The sequence below is a fragment of the Chrysoperla carnea genome, chromosome 4 (genome assembly GCF_905475395.1).
Source record: "Chrysoperla carnea chromosome 4, inChrCarn1.1, whole genome shotgun sequence".
In the NCBI taxonomy this organism is placed as follows: domain Eukaryota; kingdom Metazoa; phylum Arthropoda; class Insecta; order Neuroptera; family Chrysopidae; genus Chrysoperla; species Chrysoperla carnea.
In genome coordinates, this window is record NC_058340.1 from 22,601,704 (window position 1) to 22,629,223 (window position 27,520).

Below are 27,520 nucleotides of genomic sequence, written 5' to 3' on the forward strand. Positions count from 1 at the left end.
GAACATAATATGCAATATGTTTCCAGACTATAGTTTAAATATTTCAATTGTTATTACGGAAAAATGGCCATATTGATTGTATGCCAAGAATTTTCAATGAAATTGCATTGTAGCTCAAACGTAATTTTTCATAAACCTAGGTGCTATAGTTACTATGTAATAATACATTCTTATTCTGTTAATCAAACCAAACGCAATGTACTCACATATTGGGTTGGCTACTAAATCAGAATTATGTCTTTTTTTAAACTAATACTGCAATTAATTCATATAGTAAAAACTAAAAGTAGCTATAAAATTAAATTCGTTAAAGAACCACACAAGTATAAGACTTCTAAAATTAAAACATTAAATTTTCAGGAAAATATCTTGTAAATAAAAAAACTAAGCGCTACATTTATAATGTACCAAGGTACGAAAGGAATATTATTTCCATTGGGTTTCTATGACACCTCTCGATCTTTTTTTCTTTTAATATGTCTATCGATATTTTTGGCAAATATTTTCACATCTTCTATTACATTTAATTAATAAATAATAAGTCATTCGTGATAGGCAATTTACACCGAAGGAGAAACACCACCAAATTTATGCAATGCCCCAGGGAAATTTATGGACATCGTTGAATTAGATTTTAACAAAGTATTTAACATTCACCAAACACTGTGCTCTATTTAGATACTTTACTAAGGATACAGAATTTATATGCATATTTGTTTCTATTTAGGTTTATAAGCACTAAGAAAATCTTTGTCTCATTTCGTTCAATAAACACTCAACAAAGATAGCAACACAATTAAAATGAGTACAAATTATAATTAACGTGTAATTACTTTTTTTTAATACGTGATACTTATTGTACAAAAAAGATATTATAACTCTTATTATTTAATATACGTTGAATCTATCTATCTATACAGGTACATACTAAACAAAGACGATGTGATGTGCAGGAGACAGATTTATCTCAACACACCACACACAGCAGCCAGCAATATCAACCAACATTACAGACTTTAAAAAGTAGCTAATGATTGTCAGAGAAATATCTTCAAAAAAAGATGAAAGAATTAACAAAAAAAAAACTCTTATAATAATTACATAATTAGTTATGCTTTAGGTGACAGTAAAAACTGACACTGAACTCAAAAAAATATACGCTGACGATAATTTTAATCTTTACTAAGTTTACTCTTTCAGATTTCAATAACCGAAACCATTACCATTCATAATTATTTAATTTGAAGATCTCGTTGTCCGATTTCAAAAATTTAATATCGTCCTGCTCCTGTAGGGGATCTCCTGGTGATCCTCTAGAAAAAGGTGTTTGGAAGTATAATATCTCTGGTTTGGATTATCCAAAATGAAAAAATCTAAAAAATTTAGTCGATAGATGAAATATTAATTAAGATGGATAGATGAAGTATTAATCGAAAGAAAAGACAAAAATTATGGTTTTTGACAAAATGGGTGCTTCCAAAATAAAATAAAAAATTCAAAATTAACAAAATTTCCAAATTCAAAGTGATTTAAAATATAGAAATAATTTTCAGAAATCTTACTTCGAATAATACCTGTGGAAAATATCTTAGAAGATTGTAAAAAAATTACAAATCGATCGGTCGAGTCGTTTCAAACAAATCGTGCTCACCGACTATGAAAATACTGTTTTGAGAAAAAAGCGTTTAAAGTTTTAAAAAACGTTATATCACAGTGAATATTTATTGGATCAACTTGAAATTTTCAGAGAATATTCTTAAATATATGTTCATTCCGCAAATCGATTCTAAGAAAATTCCAAGTGGATATGACCCCTTAAGGAAGAAACCACGAACTCAATTGAAACTCAATAACTTTTCAACCAGCCAACAAAAACTATGAAATTCTAACATGAAAATATTATGACTGAGCACACCCAAACGCCAATTTTCTCAAAATGCAGGTTTCATTCGTTTATCCGTCATTTGTACACTTTCTAATTGAAGGACACAATCAAAAATTGTGACATCAGCACCCCCAGACGCATTTTTTCATATAGGTGTCATTCGTTTGACATCGATTTGTCCACATTTCTCCATGCTTCAATTTTAAATTTTGAGGAAATTAAAATTTAGGCAAGTTAGGCAACAGTTTGTCCACGTTTGCCTACCTAAATTTTTTGTTTGCCTACCCTTGACGTCAGCACTTTATTATTATGTTTCTTTGTTCTTTTACAAAAGTATTTAGTCAAAAAGTGGATTATACTATGCCGAAAAATACTGAAGCTTTCCAAGAAAGTTGAAAACTCCGAGTAACATAAAAACGTTTTGCATAAAACCTTATAATATAAGAGTCAAGTAAATTACATATGTAACTACACTAAACAAAAAAACACGAGATTTGCAGGCATAAATTTGTTATCTTTTGTTATTTTGAGCTCTACCAGAGCTCATTTAAAGGAAGCTCATTTGAAGGTGCTCTGCTAATAAACTCTGAACTTAAACTGTTATGGAAATTAAAAACTAAACAGCAAAAAGGTGTTCAATAATTGTCCTGAAGCACCTCAAGTGTAAGTGCAAGGCCTGTTATATATTCCCGTATGATTTTCGTTGTCAAGATATGAGCGAAGCGTTTGTAAGCCGTGATTAATTATAAATAATATTTTCATTCAAGGTTATTATGGATTGGTTTAAATATGAGTACATTTGAAACGAACAAATGTTCTTCGATTGAGAAGAACAGTACTTTTATGTAGGTACCTACGAATTTCCAGTTAACCTCAATTAATAACCATGAAATAATTACGCGTGCCAAAATATTAAACTTGCGTATAAGTCGTCTACTCGCCTACAATAAATATACCTTCGTATTCTTATTTTAACTACACAAGTACACATAAAACTGTTATTTATTTAAAAAAAGTCAAGAAATAAAAAAATTAAAAATGATTGTTTAAAATAAAAAATGAATTAATTACAGTCCTAGTTTGTAATATATTAAAATAGTATATAATTTTTGCCTTATTACCTTATTTTGGTTATGCTTCCATGATTTTCTTCATATTAATTTTTTCATATTTACTATGTAATTAAGTAAAACTGTATTTAATTATCATTTAGTTACTTTTTTTTTTAAATAAATACATTTAACAGAAGACGAAAAAAGTTAGTTGGTTGAATGTTTTAATATACAAATTAAAAAAAAAGAATTACTTTGAATAAAAAATAATTAACTATTACCATTATTCTCAAACTTATAATAATATTACTTACTACCTATTTTAAATAAAAACTATGTACTTTGAAAAATATAAACTTTATAAATTATATATAATTTTTAATAAAAATTTTATTATTATTTTATATCAAAATCTTTGTCATTTTATTAAAATACAGTTCATTATTAACAGCCTTATCTTCATTTTAATTCTCATCATACTAACTCTAACCTGATGGTCGGTAGGTACAGCAAACTCGTAAATTTTAGACTTTCTTCAAATATATTTTGTCTGCTGTATACTGGCTCTCGATCTATACATTACTTACTCTTACATTGTCCATAGAGATGTTGTTAAAACGTTGTAAATCGGAATGAATTTTACAAAGCTTTTGTTTACATTAAATTCAAAATTTAAACTTCACTTAGTAGTTAAACTGGAAAAGACTCTTTCCGGTGTTAAAAAGGATTATTTTCGAAACTTTTAATATGTTTAAAACTAAAGAGGTAGCCATGAAAATCAATATAACGGACTCCGAGGCGAGAAACTTAAATGAAGTGTGAGGGATATTTCTCATCCACATTCAACAATGTTCTCAGGCATCGAATTACCCTTCATTTGACTATTTTTCCTGATTGAAGAAAGAATTAAATAAAAATGGAATCGATATGGTCATGGAAAGACTCAAACTATTTCCCATTGGCAAACAAATAGGTTTATTTGATTTAGTTCAAAATTATTTTGTGTCCTAAAGATTTATTCTATGAAAGGGTCATAGAGGCTATGTGGCCGAGCGAATTAAAGCGCAATCTACTTTAACCGTTTAACTACTTAGACTTAGGTAGCGGGTTCGAATTCAGGCAGCAGCAGTCTGATCAATTATAATTAATGAGGCGCTAAATTAATCACACTGTCGTCGCTTGGATAAAAACGAAGTAGCCGATTTCATCCTCATCAAACAAATTTAATTGTAATTGGATGTAGTTTAAATAAATAAAGATTAAAAATAATGATGTGGAAGGCCCCTGTTATAAACGTATATGCCTGAGAAATGACTGCTAAGCCCCATTATTTATTTATATGAAAGGGTAATCAAATATAGGGTTAAAAAAACAAAAAAAAAGATACGATGATTTTGTGTTTTCACAAAAAAATAGCAAATTTGATAGTTGTATGTAAACATGTGCGTACTTGCATTACATGCTTTTATTTCAGTTCAGTGGTTTAATTATTCTATAACACAAAATGAACTTAATAATAATTATCAAATATTTTTAATAAAAAAAAATTAATGTAAAAGATATTTTTTGGTAGTTTGGGTAAAAATCAAATTATATGTATATTATTTTCAGTCTTTTTCATCTCTTTCTAATTATGGAATTTCTTATTTTTATAAATAATTAAGCCTTTTTTTTTACTTGAAATTCTTGATATAATTTATAAAAAAAATTATATATAAAAAATATATTGCGTTAATTATTTTAATTACAATCTCATCAGCAGCATTTTAAGCGGAACAAATCATAAATATTGGAAAAGTTTGATACTATACGCCAAATATCAACAATTTCCTATATTTCTCATAAATTTCTATTAAACTAACCAATGGTTTTTCTCATTTTGTGGATTAGAATACTCAGCAAATGATTACATACCTTCGAATATAACACTTTATATTCAATGAAAAAAAACTTTGAAAAATTTATGCATTACAAAAGAATTGTTGCAAATCTATGATCAACGCCTTTCTCAAAATTATTCCCGGTAAATTGCATCTCTTCGTATTCGTTATGTGCGTAGTCATGGTAAGGACAATAAAATCGATGCCAGCGCTTCCAGTGAAAAATTTTGGCGTTAAAGGAGGCTGTTATAACAAAGTTGCGATTCTTTAGATGTTAATGTTATAGAAAATGTCAAATTAAAATTATTGAAAAACACTAATTAATTAAGCTTAATGGATTAAAAATTGTGAAAATAAGAAATCAAATTGCACAAATATTATTTTTCAAATGTAAATTATCGTAATTATTTATTTAAATTTACGCGACAATAATATAAAATTTTCAATGTAAGTCATAAATGCAATCCATACAATTATATATGCATCCATACAATTCTATAATTAAAGTAGTGTATGGTCACCATGGAAACGCCTCCAAAAAAACGCACACACGGTGCGAATAGAAGGTGTGTTTATACTTAGTTTAATGTTTATGTTACATAGGGTTCCCCAGAATGAAGTTACAAGATTGAATTATTCTTCAAAATTTCATACGGAATAAAATTATTGACATTTTGTTCCTTTAACGAAATATAAATCTTTATTTCAATACTTCAATTACTGTGTAGTTTAAAATCTGATTTTTGGTGAATTTAATAAAAAAAATTCAACAAATTCCAAAAATATTTGTAACTCATTTAAAACTGAATTAAACAATCAGACACATCACAAAAACTCGACAGTTCAGTCTGAGATGCAAATATACAGACAAAAAACGCATGTAAATTCGAAAATATTTTTAAATATCTTCAATTTGATTGACAACTTGAAATAATAATAAATAAGAGACGAAAAAAATCGTATATAACTTTTAACTGTTTAAAAAATAAAACAAAAAAATCACAAAACAAGGCAAATAAAGTTTTTTTGCACATGAAGAAATTGGAATAATTTTCAAATTTTGGAAAATTTCGTAATGTTCTGGTACACTCAATTGAATTGAAGCCACCATCAACTTGAAAAAACAATCCTGAACGAAAATCGCTGTCCCATTTTGCTCGGATTTTTATTAAAATGATCAATACAATTTCAACTCAAAAGTGTTATTTTTGTTTTGATAGAGAATGAATAAAAAAAATAGAGAAAAATGAAATAGTTTCGAGTGCTATAGACCAAAATAGTTTTACCATCACCATGTAAGTTTATCCTTGTCTGTTACCAGATTCTTTACCTCAAACATTATAACACAAAATGCAAAGAGAGACAAGAAATCTGGCAACATAAACAACTATTTTGGTCTATATGTGGGTGGAGTAACTTGATTGCCAATCGTATATTCAAAGTACACAAAATAACTTATGGGGTTATTTTCCTAATCCTTTTAACACTCATCACAAAACGGTAATCGATAATAAAAACTAGTGAGAAGCCTGATTTGAAAACTAAAAAGTACAACCGTTCGGAAAAAGTATGGTGGCCTTTCATTTATAGACCTTTAGCAGAGATATGAAGCTGTTTGAAATTTAGGGAAAAAATTTCAAATTTAAAAGCATACCACATCAAATATTCGGTTGTACATATTTCGCCTAAATTTAATTTTTAATGCTTGGTCCATGATTTTTTGACTGCATTTACGGGAATTAAATAACAGAGTAAACGGAATTATATAATTTTAGCCGTTTAGACGTCTTATTGTGAGCGTAATGGTAATAAAAGTTTAGTCTTAGATTACGATGTTACTATTGTGATTTCGACTGCAATTATTTCCGGTGTTGCCATAAATTATTATCTGGTAGAAAAACGTATACAAAGAACAATTATAAAAACGTCGATACGTCCTTCACAAGAAGTTATAAGTATAATACCAGATTAACCAAAAAATCCAAATTGTAAATAAAAACCTATTTAAAATATTATTATTTCAAGTAAATAAAACAGAAAATTAATTCATTTCAAACAAGAGGTTTTTATCCACAATAACAAACAAATAAACAAACGGGCTATACAAAACCAAATAAACACAAGCAAACGTAGCAAAAGAGTAAGCAAACGAACGCGTGGTATTGTAATCAGAAAACTAAAAATGTAAAAATATAAATTTATTATTCCAAGCATATATTATTATCAAAACAAACGATATTATATGATATTGTTATCTCATTTTAACATTATTAAAATACAGTATAGTGTGTACCTTGTTTTAAGATTAATTTCTTCAGTTTGCCGAGTTGTCGAACAATTGATAGTGATGAATAGGTTAGACTCAAACGACGAAGGTCGAATAATTTTACACGTTAATTTCGCGTCTTTACTGCTTTCGTGCTGTTCGTGTCTATCCAATGTAGCTTCGATACTGTTTCTCGCTCATTTCTGTTCTTTTATGTATACTTATTATAAAACTTCGTATATGTATGCTTTATTATAGATGTAAGCATGTTTCTCTGTTAGTTTAAAGTTAGCTCGTTTTTGATTAACTTGAATAATAAATAAATTATAAAAATTGAGGCTGCATACAGTATGTTTAAATTTTTTTTTAAGTTCTTTTTTTTCATAAAAAAGCCTTCTATAATGATCTACTTGTTAATTCGTAATGGATCACGTTTTTATCGATTTGGAAGATATTTGAATTAAACTCTAATTCATTTCCGTGGTTCCAAATCCATTTCCCCCCTATTTCCTTGGTGATCGGTTACAAAATTTGATGGTTATTGAAACAATAATGTGTATTGCTAGCATTAATGTAGAAAAACTACTGAACATTTTCTGCTTGAAGTATATTCGATTCGGATGTGCAATTTCAGTTTAATGGAATATATTTTTATTAATGGCTATTATACAGAAATTATACTCTACACTTCCTTATGCTTCCTCTAGTACATTTCCCTTATTCTTTGTCGATAGCTATTTTTCTATTTAACTGGTTCTTAACTTTAATTGATATTTATTTTGGATCTCTAAACTTAATAATGCATTAAATCAAATTGTACAAATATTATTTTTCAAATGTTAATTATCATAATTATTTATTTAAATTTGTGAGACAATAATAGCAAATTTTCAGTGTAAGTCATAAATGCAATCCATACAATTATATATTCATCCATACTATTCTATAATTAAAGCAGTGTATCGTTACCATGGAAACGCCTCCAAAAAAACTCATACACGGTGGTAATACTTTCTTTTATATTTAGCATTTATGTTAAATATTGTCAAGATATTACTTAATATCCATGTGAATATAACGCTAGTCACTTCTGTTACAGGTATGACCTTATAGAAACGATTTACTTTCAATCGATGGATAAGATGTTGGTTTACAATTTAACTTAACATTTTAAATTGAACTTTGACTTTTATTGAACTGAAAAGTATAAAATAAATATTTCTATTAGTCACTCATACATTACTATTTGTAAAAGTTGGAGACGCTAATTTAAAATATAAAGCATGATTTTGAACGTCTCAAGCTTTTACAATAAGTTATTTATGAGTTAATCATAAAAATGACTATTTTCTACTTTTAAGAACTTTGGAAGAAACTTGTTTTAAATTTAAAACTAAAAAATGTACGTATGTCAAATATGGTGGAAGCGACGGGAAAATCAGGTTATTGCTATAAAAATGCATTGTCATCCGATTTGCATTTGTAATTCGTATTCTTCTCCTTGCATTTGATAACCATATCATGGGAGTGCATACATAAACGATAAATGGTCCGCTATCTTGTACGGTCCGTCATATTGGATTTAGAATGACAATACTTGGCTAACCATATGCATTGTCATTAAAATTAACGTGTATGCCAAATTTCAGATCAATTGGTGAAGATTAACTGATTTAAAATTTAATTACATCATTTAACCCGAATAAACATACATACACACTTAAGTCAACCTTAAGTCACCTTCAAGTCAAATTAAAGCTTGTAAAATGTATGAATTCAAAATTATTAAGACTTTCAGTTAAATTTTACACTTCTGTCATGATTTCTTTAACGGTAAGCTTTTTTAACGGTATATTCTTTGTGTCTCCAAATTTACGCATTTATTAATCTAAACAATGATTCGGTAAACCAGTTTTTCAAAGGAACTAGAGACTTCAGTTTTGTAGACTAAGATTTTGGAAACGACTGATGTATTTACATACATATACTTATCAGCTAATATCTATGAATATAAACCTAGACTCGCCAATATTACGTTATATTTTTTTTCTATAAAATTTAAAAGTAAAATGACGACCTACATATTTTTAAAGAAATTAATTTCTATTTTATTATGTAAATGTTTTGTAAACATCTTATATGCACTCATAATTTATGCAAGTATTCTATCATAGTATAAAAATATAATTCAAGGGTGCAGGTAAAAACTAAGAATATCTAGGGTCTAAAACTAAGGTATTGCTGTTTATACCATTTTTTAATTCCCGAACCAAAAACAGGGGTGTTATAAGTTTGACCGCCATGTGTTTGTGTTTGTTTGTCTGTGGCATCATAGAGCCTAAACGGATGAACGGATCTGCGAGTTTAGAGTTCCGTAGAAAAAACTGAAAAAGGCGATCATCTTCAAAATCGGTACAGTTTGGAGAAGGCTCTAAGGAAAAAGGTAATTTAACAGGAAGTGTTCTTAGATACGTTTCAAATGTTAGCTTAGGATTGCGTACCAGAAAAATTTGTCGGGGGTTTTTTAAATTTTGTAAATTCCACTTTTCTAAGAATACATTTTCAAATAAAAATTTTCGAGGAAAACAAGTTATAAATAAAATTTTCTTTTGTTTGGAATACTAGTTTTAAGTGACGTGATGAGTTTTAGAAACTTACAATCTGTCGATTCCCATTTCAAACTGAATGTGTGCAAATGTGTGTTTTCAATATTTTATCGAATGGTAAATCAAACATATCAGCGTGGATATAAAATGTAAGTAAGTGAATTTTAGAACACCAACCGCTGAAAATAAAAATATTAAGCAATAAAATTATACTATACACTCAAATCGAACTGCAAAGATGAAAACGCACACTTCTTAAGAGTTACTGAGTAAATCTTTAAACATTAATATTTCAGTAAAATTCTTACAATAATTTAGAGATAAAGAAAAAGTTTTGATTGAAAAGGAAACAGAATGTAGGGTATATAAGATCAACTAGAAATAGAAATCATCAGGTCGCTACAGGCACTTTACGGCTAATCCCAAGTTAATCGCAATCTGATTAACAAATTGCAAACACACGCTTAAGTTTTTACACGATGAACTCCTAAATAAGAGATTTTTCCGTCAAATGGAAATCGAGTTTTTCGGCTTTTAATTTTTTTCATATACGTTATAAGAAAGAAAAAATAGCATTTTCAACCCTTTCGACATTTACAAATCACCTGTCATTTTTCTCAAGTTGTATTGTCAGTAGCTTTTATTTAACGTAAAAAGAAAACAGAAAATAATCGGAGAGAATCGAAAAACTCGGTTTTCAAAGTGTTACTCGACATACGAGTCAAAATATTTACTTTTTCTCTAACCAAGCTCACCTTTAAATCACACCTCGAAAAAACAGACCAAAATAATTTTGGAAATTACGATTCATTTTAGGCTCACAGTGTACATTTAGAACAAATCACTTTAATGATCTTAAGGTATTTGTCTTTGTACAATATTTTAAAAATAGTGTACTACACCATACAGCAGTGGTATGTACGTATAGATATGCTTATGCATACTCAAATAAATATTTATTTTAACATGCTTTTAACTCGACTGTCCATTTATCACGTATTCTGTATGATAATAGAATGATAATAAACATCTGGAATTCTGTATATAATAGACATCTCCCTTACACTACTCATACACCAAATATAATTGTTTCTATTTTATACAAAAAATTTAAATAACTTTGAGTGACTATATCTCAAGAATGGAGCGGTCAATAGTTTTGGTTTTTTTTTTAAACTCACATGCACAAATTCAGGAACGTTCATTAAGTTATTTGAAAATATCTTAAATCTAGTTTTTTTCTAGAATTAAAAAACTTGTTAAAAACACAACAAAACGCAACCTTTCCTATGCTCTTCATGTTAATTATCGGAACTTTATTTGTATTTAACTCGAGTTAGAAACGGTCAATCGACTTCAAATTTTTTTGGTTAATGTACTATTATATTTCTAATAGGTATATACAAATTTATAATTTTCTGCCGATATGCCCATAGCAAGAAAACTACCTTAAGTAAGAAAGGCAATAAGACAGTCTCTGTCTGAAATGCCACACAGTATTTAACTGCAATATATTAATTTTTCAAACAACAGAAAATAGTAAGTGAAGATTCATTTTAAAACTATATTTCTAACTGTGATATATACTAAAAGAGAATATTAAAAATATATTTTTCATCAAGAAATGGTTTATTATTTGAGTTTTTTAAGACTTGAAGCGATAAAATTATTATATTCACCAATATAATAATAATAAATTGTACACATTTTAATGTCTTAAAAAACTTTAAGTGCATCATAAATAAATAAATAAGTTTTATATATTATACGTTTGTTACCAATAATAATAATAATAATAACAATATGAAGTATGACGTCAGGAAAATCCTTGCATAAAATATTTAATAAAATAACAAATTATTTACATAATAACAAAATAATATTTATTTAATAATTTTTAAGTGTCATGCTAACTGCGAACGAAGTGTTAACGACTCAATGTTAAATAAAATTTGATTTGGGCAGCAAAATTTCTCCATGAGAAAAATAACACAATTTTTATGAGAGAAAATCGAAAGTTTTAATTGACAGTGAAATGTGGTTTCATGGTATTTATAAATAATTAACACATATATTAAAAATACTAAGATCCGACATGAATTTTTTTTAAATCTATTGCAAACGTTTAAGAAACGTACTTAGATGCCAAAAATTACGTACGTTAAAAATGCACCATTAGAAATTTTTTACTATTCTCAGCGCTTCTTTTTTATCATAAAATCTTTATTGAAACAAGAGATGAGCTACCGGCCTCCAAACCCTCCTCAAATTTTATTCAGTATAGCTAAGAATCATACATATTCATTTTTTGGGAATTAATTTATTTAGTGTTTTTATAAAGTTAACTAACCTGTTGAGTAAGCAGACCAGGCCCCCTTTTTTTAACATTATTTTCGCACTTCAATGCTCAATTTTAAATATCTATACTGTGGTGAGACAACAGTGATAACAATTCTTCTTCGAAAGTTTTATCAACGAAAGCTGGTGTTGCAAAATATGTTGTTCGGAAAAAACTCAAAGCATTCAAAACGAGAACTTTAATGTACTGTACTACGTACGCAGGAGGTTAGGGTGGTATGTATTAAGCACAAATTCTTTAGATAAATATTTATTTTAGCAAATATGATTGCAAATAGGAAAATTTAATAATTTGAATCATTTAGGAATTCAAAACCATTCTTTAACATGAATTTTGCTCCCAAGCAACACAAATTACGAACTAAGCACTTACTATTCTGCATATTTTATCTACAAATGATATAAAAGGCATAAAAAGACAAAAGATTATAAATAAAACAAATAAAACAAAGAATAAATTTAAACTTAAAAACTAAAAAATAAAAATTACATAAAACGATTGTAACAATCAAAAATAATAAATCACGTAAATCTCTGTTTCCCGTTTGGTTCGTCGGTTTAAATATACGGACAAGTAAGTAAAGTAGAGTATCTTTTTAAACAAAAAAACATAAAAGAAGAACCACTCACTCTAGATATATTCAAACCCATAACGAACGAACGAACGAAAAAAGAAACGTACTTTCCAGCAACTACCACAAAGTAGAATCACCATCATTGTTACCGAGCTCCTCATCAAATGATTAAGCAGAATAAAAATAGCTGTAAATATTACTTAAGGACAACAGACCAATAGCTGTTTCATTTTTTCAACAATTTTTTGGGCTCATTCAATTACAATTAAATTATGAAATCCTATATTTTCAACTAATTCCAACAATCACCAAACTTGTAGTCAAAATACTACTGATTATTTCATCAAAATAAAAGTGTCAAAGTGAGAATTGGTAAATATATTCATAAATATTTATGAATTTATATGTAGATTATAGTTTAGTCCTCCCAGAGATATGGGACTTTCAAAGAACGTTACCATCAAAATGTATTTTGATTTAAGTTCTGAGCAACTTTATTTCGACAGTTACTGTTTTTGCATTCAACTATACTTGTGGATTCGAATCTTGCAAAGAAAGTTATAGTGACATTGCCAATTTTCTTTCCCCGCACATTTTCAATGGTAATCTTACGAATTGCATGAAATTCTTACTTATATCCCACTTTTTAAATGGCGAAATTCGAAAAAAATAGCTTCTATAAACAAAGCTTTTACGATCAATTTTTTGAACACGGAAACATCATGTATCATTCATGCATACATGCTTTTTGATTTTTTCAGACAAAAATATGACCCCATATGCATTTTTCTATAGAGAATGTAAAAACATTGCATGAACCTCAAAGATACCAAAATTTATTTTTACCCCTGAACTAAAAAAGGAGTGATATAAGTTTGACTGCTATGTATGTGTACGTGTGTGTCTGTTCGTTTGTCTGTGGCATTGTAGCGCCTAAACGGATGATTTTAGGTGCGAGTTTAGGGTTCTGTACCCGAAAAAATTCAAAAGTTGGCGATGATTTTCAAAATCGGCTCAGTTTTGAAAAGGCTTTAAGGAGAGTGTTCTTAGATATGTTTCAAATGCAAATTTATTGTTCCGTAGCCGAAAAATTTGTCGGGATTTTTTTAAATTTTGTAAATTTCATTTGTCTAATTTTCGATTAGTATACAATATCTTTATATCAGAAAGTTAAAAAGATATGCGAAAAGCTTTAGTCGGTCTATCGGTGAAGTAGAAGGTGGTTAGGTTAGGATAACAATAGCGAAGTAAACTGTATGACTACAAAGACAATCTCCTGGTGCGATAAACTTGTGTAAATTAACCAGTCGAAATCACGCGACACTCTTTCTTTCTTTTTTTTTTGCTGTTATATTCAACATATCATCCTATACTCACCCTTTTTACTCTCATTTCCATGCTTACACACACCAAGTATAATATAGAACCACAACGCAGCATCGCATCCAACAAAACAGTATTCAGAGAGAAGAGACCTTCTTCGTTATTCCGTTTAGAGCTGGACTTACCCATTCTTATTATAAGAATTTATATTATATCTACATACTATTGTAATATTGTGCGTAACACGATATTATAGAATGATTTCATGCATTTTAGCAGCTCATTTTATCAAAGACAAATTTTAGAAAAAATATTAGAGCCTGTTGCCAAGATTGACCTAACAATTTGTAGTCCTAGGAAAATTACCGTAAAAATCAGAGGTGGTACCTCCAGGACTTGGCAACTTGGTAGCCTAAGTCAGCTGATATATCGGTTTAATTGCTATTTCAATTGTCTGATAATAAAATGAAATCCAGCAAATGAATTGATTAAAACTTAAAATTTTGGCATAATAAAAACTTTACTTGGCATCCTGAAAGAGAAGCATAGAAGAAACAGTTGTAAAGCGCGACTTTTCAAACAGCCACCTGAAATATTATTCGTAATTAAAGGAGTTTACAAAATCACTATAATCCTAAAACCACATTGAGAGGGTAGCAAGAAAAAAGGCGTCTATCTGGACGAAGTCTTTTGGTTCCAATTTTGTCTTTTTTTTTCAATCAATTGAAAGTGATTGAACACAATTTCAACTGCATCAATTGTGTAAACATCGCTTTCTCTCTCGTTCGAGAGAAAGACAATCTGGGTTCGTACCCTAAACTATGAATAAAAACTTTCTTGTTACATACGGTATAGAAATGAGGAGATTGGAATTACTATCTACGGCTTAATTTTTACCATCACAACCTAGTCGGCATAGTCTTACATAAGAGCCAAAGTCTTATCATGATATTAGAGTTATCGTAACGAGACTGATAATTCATCAAATCAAGAACGAAAGGTTATAGAATATCGTATTTAAGTGACACAAAATTGCAGGTAATGACATGGTTGCTACATGAGTAGCATGTATTGAGCGTGGATGACATTTGACATCACTTAATCAAATACAGTTCCATATCATAAAGTAATTGATGGTTTAGGTATAAACAGATCGCGTCACTTGATGTTAGTTAAATCACAAAAAACCAAACGCCGCATTACTCTGCCCGATGTCATGCAGATATTATGCCATTTATATAACCCCCAATAGATATTTATTTTTTCTGTATACCATAGTTCGATCCAGAATAGAGTTTATGAGCTTTAAACGTGCTAAATATTTTATTAAATTATTATTTAAAAAAATCCGAGTATATTATGATACTTTGGAAAGATTGATACCAAAGTAACCATGCAAAATTATGTTTGTCTATAAATGTGAGACACAAGATAAATCGACTAAAATGACAGGATAGTTCTGAACTAAAGCTTTGGTTATTTGGGAGAGTGGTGGCGTTAATTATCGATCGTAAGACAGACAGTAGCTCATTGAAAGACAGTAAGTCAAAGTAAATAGAGCTTTCACATTGATTGAATGATTTTTGAAGAAAAAATTATAGTGATTAATAGATTATTTGAGTAATTCCATTGCTTAGCCATAATAACAAAGATCAACTTCCTCAACTTTACTCTTAAATTCTTTATAACGTAGCTTTGCACTGCCTGATCGGGGGCACCACGTTCTAATTTTTACTTTAGGGCCTCAAATTTAGTGCACTAATACAACTATTATTCAGAGAACTATATTTTCTTCCCTTTCTAAGATATAGCGTTTTCACTCACTCTGATAGAAATACCTTAATACTGAAAAGCTTTGATTAAAAAAGTTTATTACAATCTCGACATTATTCATTATTAAGGTGTATCTTAGGAACGTATACAGATCTCTATTAAATAAACTATTTGCTAAATTCTCAATCAAATTATTAAAGAAAATTAAAGACATACTTCTTAAAAAAATACAACGCTTGTGGTGGAATACTAACTCTGTTTATAATCGCTGTTTCAATAGATACAGTGTGCAGTGAATGTATTGTATTATTATGGTATTCTAGACTAGACTTCTTGACCATGATACTACGATATGATGCAGTTGAGCGGGTTATTTCTACCATACTCTTCTGTTGTATATGTCACCGGAATATTTTAAGAAACGTTGATTTTAAAGAATTAAACCTTACGATAGATTGTGAACGGATAGTAAAATTTACAATCTTACACCCTTATTTAATTTTAATTAATGCATAACGAAATGCAAAGAGCGCTCTGAATGATTGAAAAAGTCAAGATAAATATGCCTGCTTTGTGTAGGATATTTTATACTAGTTTTGGTTTTTAAATAATATATTTTAAATTTATTACGATGTGAGGATGTGCAAAAGTCAATTGATTCTTGTACATAAAACTTATAGATTAATATTCCGGATGTTGCCAGAAATCCTATTGGTCCAATTAAAGTATAATTTTCCCCCTCCACAGAAAGAGTCAAATGTCAATTTTTTTAAACAAATAAAATTACCCGACGTTTATTGGGTAATTGTACGTCGAAAAGGCTCTTTGTGATTTTTTCCTAAGGTTCACCGTTTTTAAGCTAAATTTTTGAGCTTTTCAAAATCTTACAATCATCTTTGAACAGTTCTGAAGAGTACTTACAGGTTGTTTGACTTGAAAGTCTCAATTTTCACATTTTTGTTAAAAATTGTTAACGATAAATTAAAAAATTAAAAATGAACAACATAGATCTATTGGATCTTGGGTCTGTAGAATCCATTTTATAAACCGTAAGAGAAAGAACAAAAGTTTAATCTTAAAATATGTTCCTTATAAAAAAATAAACAACTTTTGTTCCAATAATTTTTTCGTCAACTTTATTGCTTGCACGTGAGGGTGCAAATTGTAACAAAATTTTGGTGTCTATTTTCTCTAAAACTATAAAAGATACAGAGTTGAAAATTTACAAGTAGCTTCATCTAGTGGTCTTGTCAAACATTCTCAAAAAGCGACAAAAATTTCTAGAAAATAAATGGTGGTCGAAAGGCCGCAATAGATGTTGCTGGTTTAACTCTTAAAATTTATAAAAAATAATGGAAGCACTGACATTCAACACTTTCTATACAGGGTATTCCAACAATTAACTCAGTCAATTGTTTATTTTCACTTGTTTTAATAATAATTTTTTTATAATAAATTGCATACTTAATTATTTTGTTTAATTTTTGTATATTAATAAATTTTCCGCATATTTCGTAGGCATCTCTTTCAAACTATTTATTTCGATTTATTTTTCTCAAACACTTCAAACACTTGTGCAACACAATATAACAATATATTAAGCAGTGGTTGGACGATAGCGTTTATGAATTAACAGCTGGAGTTCGCTAAATTGTAAGCTGACAGTTAGCTATTGATAATGTATAATCTTTAGAAAACAAAAATTTTAGAATATAAATCTTATTTGTTCGTTCACAATCTGACTAGATTTATTATAAACTAACGATTCTTAAAAAATCCGGTAACATATACGTAGTATATAAATGAATGTATGCATTTGGAAGATAGTTCTGGCGACTGGTTACTTTTAACAATAATCATATTGAATTGTGGCGGCGCGCTGTCTTCCATTGCTGCTTGGATACTTCTCACTATACATAATATTGCATATACATACATACATACATACACAACAACACTTACTTATTTATAAACACAATTCATTTTGTAGTCTCATCCTAAAGAAACTAACTCGATTCCGATACTTTTCCTTTATACGAGTTTCTGTGGTATACAAAGTGTTCAAAAAACAAAACGTCAATTATTATAATAATTAAACACTACATACAGAATTCTCAGCTTCTGAATAAGTGCTGTAGTTGAAAAGTGCACAAGGTAGTACGAGCGCCAAGGCAAGTTTAGACTTGTAGTTGAAATTATTTGTAATTTATTTTCAACTTTGATGATGAACTTCATGAATGTAGACGAAATTTCAATTTTCGCTATTTTGAAAATAACTCCAGATATCGAAAAAGTGTATTTGTCCTTTTCGTCTTATATTGTCCAGTTATACCATAATTCACAATCAAAATCTACATTTTTTTAAATTTGTGTCCACACTACCGTACTCATACATTCCTAATAAGTCGAGCACAACGGCCTACTTTTGAAGTTATTTATTTATTTAAATAATCAGGCAAGTTGATGATTCAGTTTGATTTAAAATTTCAGTAATTTTGTTGCTTAACACTTTAAATAAATTTATTTTATTTCTTAAGTTATCAACAGTAAGTTTTTAACTCACTAAAATATTCCTCTCCTTTGCAGTAAAATCTCTGTGGTTGATTATAAAAATGGACAAACAACTGTTGATTGTGATTCACTCTCTATATAGTTAAGTTTCCATCCTGTATACTGTACATATATATTACATGCAACATAATCTTGTTCGCATAAAGTAACAATATTCGCTATTATTGTACGTATAATTATTTATAAAATATATCCATCCATATTGTATGTTTGTATTCATAATTTAGATTAATTAAACAGGTAATAAAATACAAACAGAATGTTTCAAATCAAACTTGTGGTTGATAAGTGATAGTTTTTTGCAACTTTCATAAAATTTTGTTATTTTTATAGTCTTTCGTAAAAACTCCGTTTACGTTTAGTTGGGTGGCTTGGAACTACATTTAGTTGCTTCTTGCCCTCAAATTTATTATCAACGACTTCAAAAACCGCAGAGAGACAATTTTTGAGGTGAAAGTCAGAATTTTCAAAAATTTTTGATCATTGACACTTGAATGGGGTTGAAATCATTTAAATTGGTTTTTCACCTTGAATTTGTGTACAGCGAACCTAAAAGCTCTGCAAGAGACGATTTCTGAAGCAAAAGTTTGAATTTAATAAAGGTTTTGTCAATCCCTTCCAGGGGTAGTTTTAATGGGGTTGCAACCGTATTAAGTTGTTTTTTAACTTGAATTCATGACCAGCGATCTCAAAAGCCCTCGGGAGACGCCTTTCGAGGCGAAATATTGATTTATTTTCGTTGTTACTATTTGGAGTGTTTTAGGGATGGGAAAACTACCCTAATTTTCTCAGTTTTTTTTTGTAATGCCAAGGTTAGTGCGGCTGAATGTTTCCAAAGGTCAAAGGAACACGTACACAAAATTTTTGAAATCGGAGCTGTTCCACCACTTTTCCACATTTGATGGTATTTTCCGGTTTATTTAGTGCACTATATGGGAATAAAAAAATATTCTAGACAACTTTTTCGTATAATTTTTTTTCGATATCTCTGGCCATCTATGACGATAGAAAAAATATTAAAAATCTGCCATGTTTGTCAATTCTTATTAGGGTGAGTTTAAAATTCAGATTTCGATTAAGTATCTTAAAAACTGTGACCCATCATCCTGTATGACTGTGCAAAAATTTCAAATCGATATTCATATAGATAACGAAAATAGCAGGATGTCTTCATCGAAAATAAAAATTTACTGTAATTGAAGAAAAATAGAAATAGGAAGGAATCAAGATAGATTTCTTTGTATCATATTGTAGGTAGGTATAGAATAAATGTATAATGATTTATTTACAAATAAAATATTTATATTAAAACAAATAAATAATAATTAATAAATATCATTTGCACACATCATTAGCACACATATACGAGAAATATTTTTAATTTACTTTAGATTGTACATACAATAGGTATATTCGTGTCATTAACACATGTATTTTTTTTTTTTATTCTGATATGGTGCTGAGATTTTTCTTAGTAAATTATTAAAACAGTTCGAGAAATAAATTTCAGTAGAAATCTATCTAAATTCCACAGTAATTTCGGATACATAATGAGGCATTGAACTTTGAATAAATTTTTGATTCAAATACCATTAACAACATATATAAAATCGTATTGTTCTTAACCAGCAAAAAAATATTGGAAGGAAATAAAAATTGGAAAGAAGGACGAAAAAAAAAACATTTCGTACTTTTTAAAGAATGTTTGTAAAATATTGGAAGTGGAATTATTTTAAAATACCATCACCAATAGGTCCAAGCAAGTTTAAGCCTGACATTTTTCGTTGCAAAATGTCTAGGCCCAGGGTAGAATTTTTTCTCATTTTATCAAAGTTGAGAGACCGTTATCAAGGTCACATATTACATTTGCATATTTGAAAAAGAGGGAAGCTAGTAATCGGAACTTTAAGCTAAGGGTTTTTTCCATGTTTAATTTTAACCGGCCCAGTGGCCGAGCTCGCTAAGGAGTGCTATGACTACTGGCTGGGAGGTTGCAATTTCGAACCTAGGAAGCGGCAGTATGAAAAAAAATAGTTAATGTAACCCACCCCACATCACATCATGAAAATGTAATTGTATATATTCGAATGTAGTTGAAATGTCTGATGAACGGACGTAAAACACCATTATTTATGTATAATTTTCATATTATGACAAAATTGGAAATTTCCATTTTCCATACGTTTCTCCTCATAAATACACATTTTATGTTCTTTCGAAATCGAAAATGATATCATTTAAATGATAGTCAGATTGCAACAACAAAAGAGTTCCTATTTCTTCCATTGTTTAAGTGTTTATGCATGGTTTAAGTATTCCATGGTTTAAGTATTTGTGCGTGGGAGAAATCCCTCGGCAGTAAAAGAACAAATAAATTGATAGATAACGATCCGGCAACGATAAAGATTCGATTTTTTAAACAAATTAAATTAAATTAACAAAAATTTGGATAACTTACCGATCAATTAAGAAAGTAATTATTGATAAAAAATACACTTAACTATCCTCATAACAGGTTATTTTATTTAGCGTATTTTTAATTATTAATTAAATACTCTCTAAGTTGACCGGTATGGTTCCCAAATTTTTGTTTTATATACTATAAAATAATATACTAAAAATTCGGATCATTTTCTACGAATTTATTTTTTTCTATTTCTGCCTAGTCACCTTCCTTAAGTAACCCTCGATTTGAAATAAATAAAAATAACCTTTCAGCTTAAAATGCAACATTTTATTTGTAATTAAATGTAGTTCTCGGCCGAGGACAGTTTAATTATAAGATAAAAAAGGACGATCATATAGTCTAGATTATTCGAAAAATTGTTTAATCGAATTTTTTTACTTTAATAAACTTCCAATGGTTTCAGAACTTATTGTATAAGCGGTAAGTACCACACAATAATATAAAATCGTTATTTAACACAACGCCAGTCAACCACCAACTCTTTAAATACTATACTAGTAAAAAAAAAAACACAAATACAAAGTAAAAACAAAAGTAAAAACGCCAACAAGTATAGGCACAGATTTGGCGTTTAAATAGTCGTTATAATAAAACAAATGAACATACACAACATATTATAATAATGGGCATTTGGACGAACGAAGTACAGTGGTGGTGGTGAGCCACGCATTCATTGTATTAAAATGCTAATTTCTTATACACTTCTCATTTTTAAATAACAACAACAAAAACAGCACGGGTATCTACCGATAAATTGTGCTTTTTTTGCGATAAAGTGAGACAAAATGAATATTTAGCTGACAGCACAAGCTACCAATAATATTATAAGTATCAGAGATATATTGCTTTAGTAGCGGAGACACATTTTAAATCAGGATACGAATTAAGATTGATTTTCATCGATCTGCTTGCGAAATGGTAGTTATTTTTTAAAAGGTAAAAAAACATCCCTGCCTGTAATGGGTTGAAGAGATGTGGTGAAGATTGTTATTATATGCGATTCGATGAGTAATCGAGCGATTGAGCGAGTAATCGAGTGATAAATGAGCGTAATTACCAACATCAATTTATTCATAGGTAGGTACCTCAGCTGTTGCATATTCCCTCTCTTATGCTGTATACTTTTGAAAAGACCACAACCAAAATATATTCAGTCCCCAAGCAGATGGGTGAAGAACTACCTTAAAGTAGTTTCTTAGAATTTTATTTTAAAGAAATTAGATCGAGCGATATTAAAGGAAATCATAGAATCACAGAACATATTCTGCCTTTTTTACAAGCTTTTATTTAACTTGCAATGTATGCATGTATGTATGGAGCTTTGTTTGATCGGGTGGAATTTTCCAACTCAATTTCGAAGCAGATAGTTTCAACCGATGAGCTGAAATTTTGCATGCAAATCGAATAACAGTAAATTGTTATAGTCAGCATTACCTGATTTTCCTGTCGCTTCCAACATATTTGAATGAAAAATTTTAATAATCGTGTATGATTGACTCAAAGAACAATTATTTTCTACTTTTTAGTACAATAAAAGCTTGTACCTTAAAAAGTAGTTTTTATCAAAAATTTTTATTGAATACTCAAAACAAAGATAGTTCTTAGCGCGGAATGCACCATTTCTTCAGTTACATAATAAAGAAGGCTAATATCGAATAACTTAATTTTTGAATTTTTCTACATATATCTTGAAAACTGTACATCAAACAGTAAATGATCAAATTATGATTCGGTATAATGCGGATTGGCGATTTAATCGCTAAATTTAACAATTTGAAAAACTCCACTAATGTTTTGTTAACAAAAGTGTGACTAATATAAGTATAATTTAAAATCAATATGAATACGCTACTGAGAAAAGACAATATCATTTTATTATTACTATTCTGTAAATTTAACCAGAATCGTAAGAACTATAAAAGTCCTAAATACAAATACATACATAAAACATGCATTCAAACATAGTGACTACACACATTCATGAAGAGAGTGAAACACAGATAAATGAAATAAAACCGAAATGCCAAAGTCAAGTAACAACAAATATACAAAAAACGGAAAGAAAAATAAGATCACATAGGCAGATAACATTACACACACAGAATTTATATATAAACACAAAAATTCTCTATTCACGCTATTAAATATTATTATAACAATATATTATATAAAATTGTAGGTAGCATGAATGGCCCATTGAATCCTTTAAGAATCGATTTTAAAATGTATATTGTCATACGTTTCAATACTGTTTTAATTATATAATCGTCTATGAAATTTTAAGCTAAAAAGATTATCGAGAAGAGTCATGGGATAACCGGTAGGATCTATATTCCTTGCATATCTTGGTACATTATAAATGTAGCGCTACTTTTTTTTATTTACAAGATAATTTTCTGAAAATTTAAGGTATTAATTTTAGAAGTTAAATACTTGTTTGATTCTTTAAAGAATTTAGTTTTATAGCTACTTTTAGTTTTAACTGTATGAAATAATTGTAGTATTAGTTTAAAAAAGACACACTTTTGATTTAGCAGCCAATATGTGAGTACATTACGTTTGATTTGATAAGGATATTTATTATGACATAACTTTAATTATCTCTGCTTTCTTTAACTTCTGATAACTTCACTACTCAATTTCTTTAAATGATAGAACATAATTTTGACAAAAAATACAAATTGACAGTTATAAAAAGATTTTTGCATTTTCTCAAAATTCATGGCAACCTGAATCGATTGACAATTTTTAGTTTCTTAGGTAATTTAGATGTCGACTTTTGGTGTCTGTTGCAGTTTCTTTGGTTTTGACTGCCAACCATCAAACAAAACGGGCTGTCCGAGGCCTCTTTAAGAAAAATTAATGTATTCGTTTACCGTGTGTGAGTACAAATAGTTTAATGGCCCCCAGAAATTTCCAACTCTTAACAGAATGTTCTGTACATTCATAGTATAAGATATAAAAAGTAAAGTTTAAGACATTAATTATCGATGAAAATGCTTCATATCTTAGCGGTACATATTGGTTCATCCTGTATCAGGTCAATATGCATTTTAAACACTCTGCATCATGTTAATATTTAACATAAACTAAAGTAGTTTTAGGAACTAAGATTCAATTCTAGATTAAATATTGTGTGTGTTTGCGCTTTAACGTTTTTCTAAGTACATTCATATTATAAAAAAAACGAAATAAACTTTAAAAAAAAAAAACACAATTCAGTCACACAACCTACGTAATATTTGTCCACTTTACAAACAACTTCACAGAACCTAACGACATCGACAACAACCTAAGATATATACACAACAATCTTTTAACATTTTGTTTATTACTTTTGAAAGTTTTGTGTATAAGCAAAGAGAAGCATTAAAAAGAATGAGAGGTAAAAAATAAGAACTCTTTTTTTGTAGGTATATAAAACTTCTATGAATGATAAAAATGTAGGATTATAATATTTTTGTAAACTACTGTTTTGTGAGACTGTTTTATTGAAGAAGATGAAATCAATTTTTATACGTGGAAATAAAATTGTAAGAATTTAAATTTTTATTTTTGTAAATAGTGTAAGGGTCACAAAATTCAAGAGTATATCATGTAAAGTTTGTGTAAATTCTCTAATATTATAAACAAGGAGGTAAAAACATCCGCACGCATGGGATTTAGAAGTTAAACTCTATTATTACCGAATCTTGAATTAAGCTTAAATGAAATAATTAAACTGAAAATTAGGTAATTGAAATTAGGAAAAATTTCAATTGCATTCTCTTTTGTAGTATTAAAGGATTCTCTTAATGTCTAATTCGAACAATATAATTCTAAACAGAAAATTTCTAAAAAGTTTTTTGATCGGATATATCATAATAAAGAATAATAATCGTTTTGTCATTTAAGAATACTAAAAATTTTCGACACGAAATGAAGTTGGTCTAAAATTTACCAATGAATTATTCAATCTTTATTGGTAGGTATAGTTAATCTAGGCTAAAGATGGATTCATTATCTGATTTATGGCTACAAACGCTTATTATATTTGAGAGTACATTATTTAAAATGATATACTTTATTCTGGCAAAATTAAAGTATTTTTCAATGCTTTTTCTAATTTTTAATGCTTCATTAAGGTTAAACAAATTGGCTGTCTATGTGTTTTACCACATTTTCCGCTGGTAATTTCATTTATCAGCGCCTCATTTATTTTCAGAGGCTAAGTGCATCTTCTTCATGCATATACCATGCACTACACCAGCCCATCACAACTATTAATTAAATTAATTTTTATTGTGAGTGCGGGAATCGAGCCCGCTACCCTAGGCATACCGCGAACGGAATTGATTACGCTCTAACTAACTGAGATACTAGAGTTGACAGTGTTTCATTAAGCTTATAAAACAAATTTTCGGTATAAAATAAATTAAAAAAACTCGTCCTGCTACCGTCAGTTTTGCTATTGACTTCGCACTTTGCTAATGTAAACGAAAACAGTTTATTGAAAAATATGAACTTACCCATTGATTGAAGTTTGTGTCATGAACCATCCAAGGAATGCTTTTGCAATTGTATGCCATAATTGTGTAAGAATCCATTCCGATTTTTCTTCTGACTGTATAAGAAACTGGTTTGTATCTTCATCCAATGAGAGTGGCAAAAAACGTTTCGTTAATTCATTTGGTAGGCCGTTTAAATTACACTTATACCACTAGAAAGAAAAAACAAGAAAACCGAATGAAAAAATGTGTATATCCATATATATAAAACTTAAATTATCTTAAACGAATTAAATATTATAGCATCTCCGCAAGTACAAGTTACAAACTCCCACTCAGTGAGAGAATAGAAGTTACCTAAAGAGACAGGCAATAATCTTTGAAAGTTTTTAACTTCTACTTTTTTAATTAATTGATATGGAACTAGTTTCACAGTTTGATGGGTAATGTATCAATGGGATTTCATTGGAAACAAGCTGAAATAAACATTGAAGTTTCCTGAAACCATACTAATACAGGGGGTAGCAAAAATTTTGAAAGATTTCATGAACCGGAAAATCAAAGGCAATTATTCAGCGGAGAGGTCAGGTCGAAACTTTTATTTAATTTATGCACAGTAAGACAAGAGTAACACAGATAAGAGTACCTTGCAATCCAACAAATTACATATCAAAGTGATAAGATTTTAGCCATTTCTATTTGATAATTAAATCTTCATTGAAATTACTGTTATAGTTAGTCCGGATTACAAGAAGCGACTGATTAGGCAGATCCAGAGAACCGAGGTTCTACTGTATATTATATTATACACCCATCATATAATATGTAAGGAATAACAAGCTTCAAACTGATAACTTTTAACGATTTCGATGAGTACTAAATTATAATTTTTTATTAAAATTTTAATTAATCATAGTCCCAGTTAAGCTTCATTAATTCTGGTAAATCCAAAAATATTATTCAAATGTAACCTCATTGTATACGTGAAATTTAAAAAAAAAATCAAAAATTACCATTAGGTAAATTTAATGAAATAAACATGAACAGACAGTCTGGCAACATAGGGGGAGGAGAACTTATCATAAAGTATATATGATATACCAGACAATGTAGTCAAGAGATATGATAGATATACAGTAGGCTTGCCATGCCTTCATGTCTGCTTCTTCTTCAACTTGACCACCAATTCATTCAACAGGTAAGACTGGTAGCTAAACTAAACTTACTACTACCTTTAAAAACCTGGTTCATCATCATCATCGGTAATAAAATAAACAAGCCGTCGTAAATGTGATTCAAGTTGATCAAACCTATAGCTTTCTGGTTAAGTAAATTATTTTTTTATTTACTGATTCTTGCAGTTAAAATTGCTATGACTTTATTTATATTATAGGATAAGACATGCAATAATTTGTAGAAGAAAATAGACTTCGTCCATATTACTAGAAGTAGTATATTAAGTTTACAATTTTTTCACTAAATCCTAAATGATAAATTATGCCTTGTTATATAACTTATTATAACCGAGAAATTGAAAAATTTGCTTTTCCTTTTTCTTTTCTGGACATCCCATAATTATAAAAGTTACAATCACAATTTTTACCATGACAGAAACTGAACATCAATCTTTAAATAAAAGAACTAGCATGTGACTTTTCAAACCCTAGGACAAAGGGGATGATTTCTCTTGCCAAACATTCAAACTTGATATTTGTCCCAAAACTGTCTCTAGTATTACATGAAAAACAAAGATGTATTTATCAGCGGAATGAATCATGTGCTGTCAGTTAAGACAAGCTAAGGTCCAAGAGAAAATCGGCCTGCACCGATAGCACATATAGTGGAATACATTTCCAAAGAAAAGGTGACTTGCCTTATTCCAGCAAGGTGACGTTTATAACCACCGGGAATATGGCGAAATTGACTTGATATGTTATGGCGAATTCACACACAAATATAAATTGGCGCAAACATGCGGTTCGTAAACAGCCCAAAGCTGAAAGGATTTCTGAGCCATATTATAAACGCAGATGATCTTGTGGATTGTGACAGAAGAAGGATAGTGATCAGACTCTTTTCGTGGAGTTAAAACCACCGACGTCTCCACGAAAAGGTTACAAAGGGGTTTTTGTCTATAAAAAGCTTTGGTCGTTTTGGACATGAATAGAAATAGTACCTCATCTCTACAACGAATATTCCATTTCACTTTCCACAAAAAAAAAACCGCGTCACACACTCTAAACATACAAATATTATCAACTTTTTAATTTCAGGTAG

At 29.1% G+C, this 27,520-nt stretch overlaps 1 protein-coding gene across 1 annotated transcript in view; it reads right to left on the reverse strand.

Moving 5' to 3' along the window:
* Positions 1–27,520, reverse strand: part of LOC123297431 (protein-L-histidine N-pros-methyltransferase) — a 245,750-nt gene that overhangs the window by 159,115 nt on the left and 59,115 nt on the right. Inside the window, exon 2 of the mRNA XM_044879089.1 lies at positions 25,265–25,455. Coding sequence (XP_044735024.1) covers positions 25,265–25,455 — 191 coding nt within the window. The remainder of the gene's footprint in view (positions 1–25,264; positions 25,456–27,520) is intronic.